At 51.1% G+C, this 12,201-nt stretch overlaps 1 protein-coding gene across 1 annotated transcript; it reads right to left on the bottom strand.

The window, feature by feature from the left end:
* Window positions 1-2,013: 2,013 nt before the first annotated feature.
* Window positions 2,014-10,582, bottom strand: RFLNB (refilin B). The gene is made up of 3 exons (XM_027975157.2): window positions 10,312-10,582; window positions 7,484-7,593; window positions 2,014-5,512 (listed from the first exon to the last, which is right to left on the bottom strand). The coding sequence occupies exons 1-3, from the start codon at window positions 10,519-10,521 to the stop codon at window positions 5,182-5,184; spliced, it is 651 nt and encodes a 216-aa protein (XP_027830958.2). The 5' UTR covers window positions 10,522-10,582; the 3' UTR covers window positions 2,014-5,181.
* Between the last annotated feature and the right edge of the window lie 1,619 nt (window positions 10,583-12,201).

The following is a 12,201-nucleotide window of genomic DNA, read 5'->3' as shown; positions in this document are numbered from 1 at the left end:
CCTCTGTCCATGGGATTTCCAAGACAAGAATACTAAACTAGGTTACCATTTTCTTCTCCAGGGGTCTTTCTGACTAAGGGATCGAACCTGCATCTCCTGCATGGACAAGTGTGTTATTTACCATCTGAGCCACCAGGGAAGCCCAGTGCCACCATCTAAAAGCAATGCTGTCTCTTAGATTGGTCCATTCAAACAACCATCTGAGGCTGCTGGTCTCCAAAAACCAGTAAAAGTTTATCTCTCAGGGAAATCGCAGTGATTTTTATTTTTGCTAATATGCATTTTCTGATTTCTTTAAAAAACAAGCTTTCATCAGTAGTGTCATAGAAACAAAGATACTTTTTCCAATTTTTTTGGTATGGAAAATTTCAAGTATATACAAATTATATAGACATAGCATAATGAAACCCCATGTACATAGCAATTGCACGCTGGGTTCCAAGAAGACTACGATAACCATATGAAGCCATTGTTCAACTTATCATTCCCCAAAACTTATTGATCACAGAACCTTATTTTATTCCATAGAAAGCACTTTGGGAATAAAGTGATATACACAAACCACTTGATAATGATTATATTCCAAAACAAAATTATTAGAATTTAATTTTGACAAGATACATTCCATGCAATAGGAGTCATTACTTAATCGAGTTATTAATTTCTTAAATTTCTGGGAAGTTTACCACATTTTTAAGATTTATCATATTATTATTAATTATACCTACTGCTGGTTCTCTTAAGGGCACCAGCTTAATCTGATACACTTAGAAAGGTTGGAAAATTGAAACAGTATTAGCTTCAACACACTTTTGCCTTCTTTCTTCCTCCCCCACTCCCTGCACACACAAATTATAGCTTTAATCTTACATGCTTTAAATATTTTTCCATCAAAACCTTGGAACTGATTAGCTCATTCATTTTATAGAAAACTTACACTACATAACCTAAATGGCAAAATTAGCCCTCGTATTGTCATTCCCATCAGCCAAGTGAGACTTGATTTCTATTAAAAAGAGATTGGCATTTGTTATTTGGCTATACCCCAATACAAAATATAAAGTTTTAAAAATAGAATAAAAAGAGATGAGCTTTCAAAAAATCTTTCAGCTGCACTACATGGCCTTCAGGGACCCCCAATCAGGGATTAAACTCGTACGCCCTGCAATGGCAGTGCAGAGTCTTAACCACCGGACCACCAGGGAAGTCCTGAGACTGGCTTTTAAAACGTGTTTGTAAGAATGATAACATGCACTCCTGGGATATGTTTATTTCTGAGTTGCAACTCCAAGACTAACAGATAAGGCAGAGCCTCACCATGAAATGAAGGCTGGAGTGAAATAAGACACCTTCCCTTTCAATAGCCCTTACTGACCTCTTTGCTTTACCCAAAGGGACTTCTCCTCAGGGAAGACAACAGCCTTAGATTGAAGAGATGTGGGTGGTCATGTGGAATGTCGTCACTCTGACAGCCTCATTTTCCAAGATGTTGAAAGTGAGGACCTCCCAGTGCAGGCGCACTTTGCTTCCACCACCATGACCATTTCTGTGCAGGACCCTGTGGCACACACAAAACCCACAGGGGATCCTGGTGCCCAGATGCCATGTTTCTAGCTGTCCCTTTGCCCTGCGTACAGGTTTTTCCAGCCCAGAGCAGCAGATCACAATAATCATCAGGCTGGGTTGGACTGAGGCATGGTTGCTTCTGCAGAATGGGAGGAAGGCAATGTGAAAGGGCAGGTGAGAAGGGGCTGGCCTAACACCAACACTCACAGGTGCATCTCGGGGCAGATCGGGCTGGGGAAAGAGTGCGCACTGAATCTGCAAACACATTCCTCAAAATTCCAGAGCCCAGGAACCCCTTGGAAAATCTTCCAGGAGAACGCATACCCCAGTCAGAAGTATTATATTATTAATTCACAATCGCATCTCAAAATTTCTCAAGAGGAGGAGCCATTGTTCTCACTTTTCTTAACCCGACATTATGACTTTTAAGAAAAAGAGCAGCATCTCTGAGTTTTTTAAAAGATAATTTATTATCAAATGAAGAAGTCATAAAGCAAAATGGAGGGGAGCAGATGACAAACATAAATTTAAAGTGTCGTTTTCCTCAAATACTATTCCTAAGGTTAGAAACAGGAAATGTATCCAATGAAGAGGTACTTAATCTTTTTCAAATGCCTGTGATTTCAAAAGAAAACCTCTCTCTGAATATATAGATCCTTATTACACAAAAGATTAAATTTAAGAGTCTGAGAAAAGAGACTTTTTAACTCATAAGTAAATGGTATTTCCCAGACACCCTTTGGAATGTTTGTTTTTAATCAGTGGGTTTTAAAAATCACCACTTCCACCTTGAGAACTAATATGAATCCACCACTGATCGACAACATTCAATCTACGCCTTCACCTGCTTCCTTTTCTGCAACTTTCAGGAAAGCACATTTGGGGAAAAAGAAAGGATTCGAGAAAACTGCAGTTGGGTCCCTGGTGGATGACAAAATCAAAATCTGCTTTTCCATTCACATGACGCATCCACAGGCACTCACTTCTACTTACTTTACTGACATATTTCATATCAAAAAATCTCACATGTGCATCTCAACACAAGGCCACGTTCAAAGACTATGTTCCCTCCCACTGGTCTTTCCAGTCATGCTGTCCACGACATTATCCTGAGCTCGTTATGTGTCTCCATTGGGCCAGAGCAACGGGAATTTTCTTTCTCATTGTTTTAGTTGCTAACTCATGTCAGATTCTTTTGCAACTGTACCATCAGGCTCCTTTGTCAGTGGGATTTCCCAGGCAAGAATACTGGAGTGGGTTGCCACTTCCTTCTCCAAGGGATCTTCCTGAGGTGGGTTGAACCTGCATCTCCTACATTGGCAGGCAGATTCTTTACCACTGAGCCACCAAGAAAGCCACGGGAATTCTCTTACTATAGTTTAAAAATTACATTGATCACTTGTCTTAAATGACAAGCTTATGAAATCAGAGAGAAAAAGCCATTTTTATCCATAAATGCTGTGTCACACTTCCAAAAGCAGGAGGCATCTACTGCTCTGCATGATGACAGGAGATTATGGGGTCCTGGGGTGCCCCCGAGGGACCCCTGCTGAGCTTCGTGCTGGCAAACTTGGGACCACGGAGCTGACTGCACGCTCCACGGAAGGCGTGTTTCTAGTCAGGTGCACAATGGACATACTGCTGTTAAATTTGAGAAAGACAGCAGACCATTTAGCCCTCTAGGCCTCTGATGACTTCAAATGACAGTGATTATCGTCACACCTGCTCTCCTTTGAACAGAAGTCCTGCTGTTGCTCTAGGGTATCCACTGAGCCCTCAATTCTGCTTTCAGGACAGATGGAAGCCATCAGCACAAACCCAGAGATACAGCGGGAGTGCGGGCTTCCAGGACTCTGCAAGCACCTGACATCATCTGGATGCAAAGGAAATACCCACGCTTTTGTTCTCTCCAGTATCAGATGAGCAAAAGCCATCTGCCACCATCTTTACTCAGAATCCACAGGGATTGGTAGCAGGAAGAAGTCAGGGCCAGGTGAGGCAGGGCAGGGTAAGAGGCTGAAGGCCAGAGGCAGCCTGGCCTCCGAGCCCTCCTGGTCTGGCCCGGCCCAGCCTGTGTCCCTACTTCTGTGGGGGCCCATCAGCTATTCAGTTTCTTCTGTTCACACTCAATGCCATGACTATCACGTTAAAAGGAACGTTTGAACGTGTACAGTCACCATGGCACCCGGGCTTTGGAGTTTGACTTGTGACATCACTCTTGATGCTCAGCTCACCTTTACTTCACTTGGAGTGGGGGGGGGGTGTCGATTTCCTTGCTTTTTTGCTTAGAGCTCAGGCACCAGCAAAATTCCTCTGCAATGCTGACCCAAGGTCGCTAGAAACGACCCACACCCTGATGAACCAGATCATTAGAAACATCTATGTCCACCTCCTCCCAGCGGGAATCAAGTCTTAGGTATGGCTGTTGGCTCCCACTGTGAGTAAAGTCCCCCTCGTAGAACTCCCCCAAAAGTGTTTTCCCTAAGCATTCTCTCAAAATGCCGATTCTCTCCAAAGGGGCCTCTGCTATGTTTCGCCTTGTGAAAAAATTAGGAAAGTATTGGGAAACCCCAAAACACATATCAGGAAGAGTTAAACAAGCTTGTGGAAGACGTCATTGTTGTTTAGTTGCTAAGTCGTGTCCGACTCTTGTGACGGCATGGACTGGAGCCCATCAGTCCTGTCCACGGGATTTCCCAGGCAAGAATACTGGAGTAGGTTGCCGTTTCCTTCTCCAGGGATCTTCCTGACCCAGGGATCGAACCTGAGTCTTCTACATCGTCAGGTGGGTTCCTTACCACTGAGCCACCAGGGAAGCCCCAGTGAATACACTGTCAGATGCCAAAGGTTCAAGGCACTTTGCTCGGAACCAAGCTTGGAACCCACAGCGGAAGGAACTGGAACCAACCTGTTACCCCCAAACTCAGCCACCAGCTGACCCGACCCCACTGTAGAGGCAAGAATGGGGTGAACCTTTTCTTTCCTTCTTTCTTTTTTGAAAGGCATCTTATATTGTGATTTGGGGTTTTTTTCCATATCACAAAAAAGATTTAGAGAATCCCAAAGAGTTTTAGTTAACAGGAAATACAAATAGAAATGTAAAAAAAAACCAGAATGGAACTCAACTCTCCACAGATTGAACCCATATGGGTGTCACAGCTCACTGAGTTAGCACCACTTTTGTAGTAGTGAAGACACCCGGGGCTGAAACGTCTTCAAACTCACTTTTTCCATCTCAGGGAGATTTTCCATGCTCTTCCTCAAACAGACTGACCAATGGAGGAAGCGCTCCCCATCCTCCCTATTTCAAAGTGTGGGGCATTTTCCTTTCGCTCTAAGCCATTCTTTGATTTTCTCATCAAATTGAGACTTCGGGGAAGCTATGTAGCAGCAAACTAGGAAATATACTCCCTTTAAACACAGTTGGGAAAAAAACGTAAAAACCGAATTCGCTGGATAATTAGAAGCTACTGTGACATTTTCTTTTCTTCTCCAGGCTGGGCTTAGAGGTATCTCTGGGTTAGACTGTTCTGGGGCTAGAAGGACACACGAGGGCAGCCTGGCCCAACCAGACCGACCCGGGGAAGGGGGCCGGCCCCCTGGAGCCTGCTCCAGTCAGTTCTCCTCCAACAGGTAATCACTGCCCGCGAACTCCGTGGCTTCGAGCTCCACGCTGGACAGGAACCTCCTCAGTGTCTTGCGGCAGTTGTAATCCAGGGTGGTGGTGTAGATGGTCTTGGGGTACTTGGGGTAGATGATGGTGGTGCTGAGGAAGCGGCTGGGTTTGTGGCGGGGCTCGAAGCGCACCTCCGCCTTGTAGTTGCGCCACGTGCAACTGGGAATGCAGGTGACGGTCTGGCTGCAGGAGGCCACCGCCAGGCCCAGGGGCAGCTGGACGTCATCAATGAAGTGCCTCTCTGAGTCGTACTTGACCGAGGACGTGTACCTGGGCGGGAGACACAAGGCCACGTGAAGCCGCTCCTCGGAGCTGGGGGCACAGGGGTCCCTACTGTGCCCTCAGACCTTGAGATGTGGTGACTCTGGGGAGGAGCTGCATGGAGTTTATGATGTGCTTACCATGTGGTCCTTTTCTGTTCTAAGCACTTTACTTCCAGGATCTAATTAATTAACCTTCCCAACAACGCCAGGAGAAGGAATTGGGGGTGCAGAGGTTACAGTCACAGTGAGAGGGAGCGTGGAGCTCTGGGGCCTCCATGCAAGGCATGCAGGATTCCCAAGTTCACCTGCATTTCTGCTCCCCCTGAATGGAGTTGGCTCCCACTGACTTAAATTTTCAGACCTTGGCCAAATTACTTCCAAGCCTCTGTTTCCTCTTTTTTATATATATATATATATATATATATATATATATATATATATACACACTTATATATAAATAATATTTATTTGTATATTATTGGGTCTCAGTTGCAGCTGCACTGGGTCTTAAATGCAGCTTGTGGGATCTTAGTTCCCCGACTAGGGGTCAAACCTACACTCCTTGCATTGGAAGCACGGAGTCTTAACACCAGGAAAATCCCTCCTTCCTGAAAAAGGTGCCCAGCGTAAGGGGGGAGAGTGTTTAAACAGCAACTGCTATTTATGGGAATGATTATATAATAAGGCGGATTCTCCTGTCCACGAGGGGTGAGTCGTTTCTCTGTCCCCTGAATGAACAATCATCTCTTTAATGAGAGGAGCAGGGAACCCAGACATCCTGAATGCTGGTTCTGAAAGCTCTCTGATAACCAAATCCTGGTACTGGGGCCACCTCCGCCTTCAATTTGGAGACCCCTCAGGCTCAGGGAACCGAGACGTGACCTTATCCATCAAAGCCAATTAACAGTCTTGATTTCCATAAAATAATTAACATCCACATTCCTCAGCAGCTACTTTATTATTATTTGTTAAGTCCTTCTTGGGCAATTTGGAAGGCTTTTTTTGGAAGCAAAGCATGAATTCATTTGCCTTCCTAATTATTGCCTCTTCACCGTTACTGAAACGTGTACAAGCATCACACATAGGCACAGATAACAGACTGCCCCTCGCCATCCCCTACCCACTGGTCAGGGAGTAAGAATCAGCAGTCTTTTCAAAACGAGTCTGATGGGAACATCTATTCTCCTTGGGCAAGTAGGTTAAGGGGCTGGGGAAGCTCATGTCATGAAGTCATGTCCCCATTTGATTCAAAATACAAGCTCTCCAGGAATAAAAGGCTGAACCGCTCACCTCCAAACTGCTGAGTCGCCTTTGTTCTGTGTCAAAGGGCTCTTTGTGTTCATGCAACGAAACTCCAGCTATAAAACCACTAGTTACCCAAAGTAAAATTCCTTTCTCTAAAAAGATGTCTTTTAATGGAGCCTTTCAAAGGCTCTCTGACCCCAGATGAGCCTGGGTAAGATAAATTTCCCGAGGAAGAACAGTACTTGCCCAGTGAAATCAGAACCTGAGACAAGGTGATAGCACCTTGATGCTGGCGTGGGGTGGGGGTAAGATGTGGAAAGCAGCTTCTAGGAAGAGGAATTCAGTTCAGTTCAGCCGCTCAGTCATGTCTGACTCTTTGCGACCCCATGAACCGCAGCACGCCAGGCCTCCCTGTCCATCACCAACTCCCAGAGTTTATCCAAACTCATGTCCATTGAGTCGGTGATGCCAGAAAGAGGAATTACTTTATTACAAATGCTTAAACATCTGACGGCCACGATAAGTGAAGCATAAAAAGCAAGTTGCGGTATAACACAATCTCATTTTCATTTTAATGAGTGTGTCTATATTCAAAAGGTTAGAACACCCCAAAGAGAATCCACCAAACTATAAGAGTTTAGCGCACTTCTGTCATTGACTATTAAAAAAAAAAAGCATTAATTACTGGAATCAAAAACAGAAGTGAAATGAAATCAGTGCCCACTGTATTTACCTTACTTCTGTTGGTGGTAAGGGGTCAAGCTCCACTCCTTCGCCAAAGGACAGGGGGCATAACCTTGGTGAGCAGCCGGAGCCCAGGGGGTTGGGGAGAGAAGCTGGATTCTGCAATGATGGAGAATGCAGTCAGCCCACGGGCCCATCTGACGCTTTCCCCACAGAATTCCTGGTTCTAGCCTCCCGCTGACGGGCCCAGCTGTGATTCGTGGCCCCCACCAGGAACTGATGCCAGAGAAGGACTGATCCACAGCAGCAGCAGAGCGTGGACAGCTGTGTTCAAATCCTGGGTCCACCGTGGAGGTGCTGGGTGCCCTCCCCAGAGTCACAGCATATGCCCCACGACCTTCTCTGCACACCCGGGGCGGGGGTGGGGGTCCCCTTCCACTGATGAGGTTTCGTAGAAGGGTGAATAGAGGAAGCAAATCTGAGCTCAGCACTGTGACTGCGACCAGTCCCCAGGCCTGCCGCATCATCGCACAGAAAGAAAACCACCATGAACTGGGGTTTTGCTAACCAGAACCTTCAATTACACGCCCCCAGCCCTATCACTGTCTCAGCAACTCTTCAGAAAAGGCCAAAACCAACAAAAAGAAACGCTACCAGGGATTCTTTTTTTTTTTTTTTTTTTATACACTGAAGATTCAGTCCAACTTCCCTCATGTCCTCTGCCTCTGGGGCCGCCAGATCGACACCCAGCCAAGATGGAGGAATCTGCAAACTCACTGGAAAGGCAGACACCGGGAAGTTCTCTATGGCACCTTCCACTGTCCAGAAAACTCCAAGAACCAGAGCATGGCATCCCAGGGGTTCGCCCTCTTCCAGGCTGGTCAAGGCATCGGGCTTTCTGATTCACCAAGCAGCCTGAGTCAGAGATAGGGCCATCCTCCACGTAGGTGCTCACTTTTCTTCGCCTGATTTGACTTGAGTCAGGGCTTCTGTGTTAAGCCAGCCAAAGGGAGCAGCCCTCCTGGGATAACTGGGAACTGTCATTTTCTTCGCCTGATTTGAGAGAAGAACCTACACTTGGGCCAGGACATGGTGGTGGCAGCCCCACCCCTAGGGCTTCCAGGAAGCAGACATTTCTAGAAGGTTGACTTTAAGACTCTTAGGTTACCAGCACAAGGTGTCAAGTAGGGGGCATAAGGTGGACATACAAAAGACAAAGGGGACCAGGTAGGTCAGGGAGAGGTGGGGGTCCCCAGGGTCCAGCCCTGAACTCAGGGTCGGGGGGAGAAGTTTAATAAGCCCTCACCAGGGCTTGAGAACTCAGGTCCGAGCGTTGGGGCAGGGCTGGGCACTGGCTGCAGCAGAGCTTCAGGAAACAACCCCAGCAGTGACAGGGGGCCCTGCTCTGCCCACAGACACTCCTCAACCTAGGGGTGCCTTCCCAGCAGTCCTGGGGGCTGCAGGACGACACAGCCACCAAGAGGAGGCAGGCGACTCTCAACACTCACACTGCAGCCTTCTCCCAGGTGTCCACACAGACAGTGGGTCCTCTTGCCCTGTCTCCTCCCCTCCTCATCCCTGCCGCCAGCACTCTCTGAGCACACACTGTGCCCCAGCACAGGCTGGGAGGGGGGTGGTGCAGCAGGAGTCACACTCCTGAACAAGGCACCCACCAGGAGGAAGGGACAAAGTCACAGCCCCTGGCATGGCTCTGGGAGGCATCCGGGAAGACTTCCCAGAGGAGGTGACAAGTTGGGTTGAGAAGGGCAGCCGGAGGGCAGCCGGCAGGGGTTTGATGGACTGGGTGTTGGAGAGGTAGAAGGGGAGAAGCACGCAGAGGGAGGGAGCAGCCTCAGGGGCACAGGTGTGTCCATCTGCCTGCGGTCAGGGGATGTGGAAGATGAGGCTATAAAGGGCCAGGCAGCCAGGGTTCTGAAGGCCAAGATGGAGCCAGTGCTGCCTTCGCATGGAAATGAGAGAACACAGTGATGGTCATGGAGAGACAGGATCAAGAATTCCACGCACCAAAGCGGGTGGGCCCCTAAGAAGCAGCAGCTGAACTGACTACAGTCAGTAGCAACTGACTACTTCACTCAGGGGAGAGGGCTGCAAACAGCCATCCCCAAGGCGGAGGAGCGGGCTCAGAGCTCCGAGCTTGACTGTAGGATGTGGGTCCCTTGAACTCTAGGTAAAGGCAATAAACACTACCATGTGAGCGATTCCTAAGGTACTTGCATTTTCTCTTTAAATAAAAGTTTTAAAGTGAAGTAAAAGGACTCATTGTTGAAAGTTTCCACCCACCTAAAGGCCTCCCATCCATCATGTGCCAGATACAGGTTAGGTGATGGGCCAAGAGGGGCCACTCTGATCTCAAAAGGTCCCCTCCAAGGCTGCTAACAGTGCCCTAAAGCTGGCCCTCTTTGCTCAATGAATCTGGGAGTGGAGCAAATCCCTCTCCCCAAGACCTACCGGGAGTGGGGCAGGCCCGTCAGAACCACCGAGAGCGGGGGCAAAGCCCGGAAAAGCCTGGGGTTCCCTCTCGGTGTCCCGGGACCCCTCTGGTCCGGCCAGGTCAGGATATGGTCAAGCCGAAGCCTGGCAGCCCCGGGGGCCGCCACCCCGAAGGGAGGAGGCGGCGGCCCGCCTCTCCCGGGGCTCCCGCGCCTCCCAGGCGATGACAATTTTCCAGCCACCGGCTCCAGCTGGCCGGGCTCTCGCCGCGCTCCCGCCCCGGGCTCCCGGCGCTGGCCACGCCGTCCCGACGGGCGGGCGGCGGCGCCCACAGCGCGCCCCGGGAGGGCCAGCAGACCGCCTGGGGGTCCGGCACGGGGTGGGGGGATAAGATGGGGGGGAAGGGGCCGGGGCGGGGTCACTTACCGGGGCCGCGCGGGTGGCCGCTGCGTCTGGCTCCAGTGCCCCCGGGGCCGGCGTGCGCTCCCCGCCGCCGCCCCCGGCCGCTGCGAGCGCCCAGTGGCTGGGGCTGGGGCTGGGGGGAAGCCCCGAGTCCGGACTGTCCAGGACGCCGTCGCCCTTCTTCTTCGTGTCCACGAGCTCGGGCACATCCTGCAGGCTCAGCCGGCCCACCATGGCGGTGCGCGCGGCGGGGCCGGGGCCGCTGCCCGCCGGCCGCCCTCCCTGCCAGCCACCCGCGCGCCGTCCGGGTCCGCCGGCTGCAGCGCTCCCGGGCCCGCCCCCCGCCCCGCCCCGCCCCGCCCCGCCCCGCCCCGCCCCGCCTCGCCCGGGCCCGACCCGCCCGCGGTGGCGGAGCCGCCAGGCCGGGCGCCAGGGGCCGCTGCGCTCCTGCAGTGCGCCGCTCAGCCCTCCGCGAGCGGCCGATCTCAGGCTCCGGGGGCGCCGGCCCGGGACCCCCGCCCCACCCGGCCGTCCGCCCCGCCTTGGGCGGACCTGAGACCCCGCTCGCACCGGGCCCACGGGCGCCTTGTCCCCTCGGCCTGGACCAGCCGGGCCGGCGGACGCTAGAATCTCGAGCCCTAGGCGTCGAGGGGAAGGCAGAGTAGAGCCCGGTCTCGCAGAGGCCTGGGGAGCCGGCCGAACCCAGCGAGCAAACAACTGGAAATTATTAATAGTTAATGCGCTTCGTATGGTTCCAGCCGCCTCTTGGCTCAGCCGAGCAGCCTCTCAGGTTGTGTCTGGCTCTCATTTCTGCCCCGGGGGGAAAAGAGCGCCTATTCCGTTTATCCTCAAGGGGACTCGGGGTGGGCGGGGGAACTCATCACGGCTGGCCTGGGTGCTCAGCGGAACAGGTCGTGGCCGCAGCGGACAGGGAAATTCAGCTTGGGTGCAGAGTGGCCCTCGAACCAGATGAGAGGCTCAACCGGCTCTCCATCAGAGAGAAGATCTGTCTGCCGGGCTCCCTCGCTGGGGCGGGGCGGGGCGGGGAGTGGGTGGTGGTCACAGCTTTTCAGACGGGTTACTTGTCCTCCCTCCTTAGTTTGACAGAGGAGCCCTACCTGAGTAGGAACTCATTGCAACAGCTGCCCAACTGTACAACTGGGCTGTTCTCATATCTAAAAGCACTAGAAAATTCGAGTGCTGTTTCTCAGAGACCACCCCGAATATTGGTTTAAGTATAGGAAGTCCCTCCAACCACCACCACCAGCCACCCTCCCCTGAGGGTTTTTGATGGGTGCTCAGCCTCAAGGTGGAGCTGTGAGCAGACCTAGCTGGGAGGAGCAAAGCCCTGAGGTGGGGACTTCCCTGGCTCCATGAGAGGTGGGCACCATGCACAGCCCTCCATGGAAGCTCAGTCTGTATCCTTGTCCTGCTTGGGAGCTGGTGAAGTCCAAGTTCAGGATGTTTGTGATCTGCTGGAAATGGTTCAACACTCCTATTCTCCTCACCCATCACTTTCGGGTCAGGAAACAGAGAAGGAACTTGACTTGCCCCAAGCCACACAGCTGGTACAAAGCAGCTTGCTGTGACCAGGAAGCCCAGGATCAGCCCTTCCGCAGAGAACAAAACCTGGTGCATGCCTGAGTGCTGGGAGGTAGTTCGTTTAGGACCTGTGGGAATAGATTACAAAATCAAGGGTCAATGGTTTGTGCCAGGATATATTGTAAGCAGTGGGTCTTAGAGGTTGGGCCAACTGTGTGGCTACACTCCTCTACCCCTGTTGACCTCACCACCTGCATATCCCAACCTGGGGCATCACAGGAGGAATCTAAGAGCTTCCCGGGGGTGTGGAAAGGTGTGTGGTCTGCTGGAGTGGGAGGACTAGCACCCTAGAGAGAGTTGGTCCGCCACCGT

The sequence above is a fragment of the Ovis aries genome, chromosome 11 (assembly GCF_016772045.2).
Source record: "Ovis aries strain OAR_USU_Benz2616 breed Rambouillet chromosome 11, ARS-UI_Ramb_v3.0, whole genome shotgun sequence".
Classification (NCBI taxonomy): Eukaryota; Metazoa; Chordata; class Mammalia; order Artiodactyla; family Bovidae; genus Ovis; species Ovis aries.
This window is presented reverse-complemented; position numbering and strand designations above follow the sequence as displayed.

Bases quoted from the DNA above. Each gene is read 5' to 3' on its own strand.
- RFLNB (XM_027975157.2), bottom strand. From the start codon at position 10,521: ATGGTGGGCCGGCTGAGCCTGCAGGATGTGCCCGAGCTCGTGGACACG. The intron at 7,594-10,311 runs GTAAGTGACCCC...CCATCATTGCAG, and splicing joins CGGCCACCCGCGCGGCCCCG to AATCCAGCTTCTCTCCCCAA. The intron at 5,513-7,483 runs GTAAATACAGTG...TCTCCCGCCCAG, and splicing joins TTACCACCAACAGAAGTAAG to GTACACGTCCTCGGTCAAGT.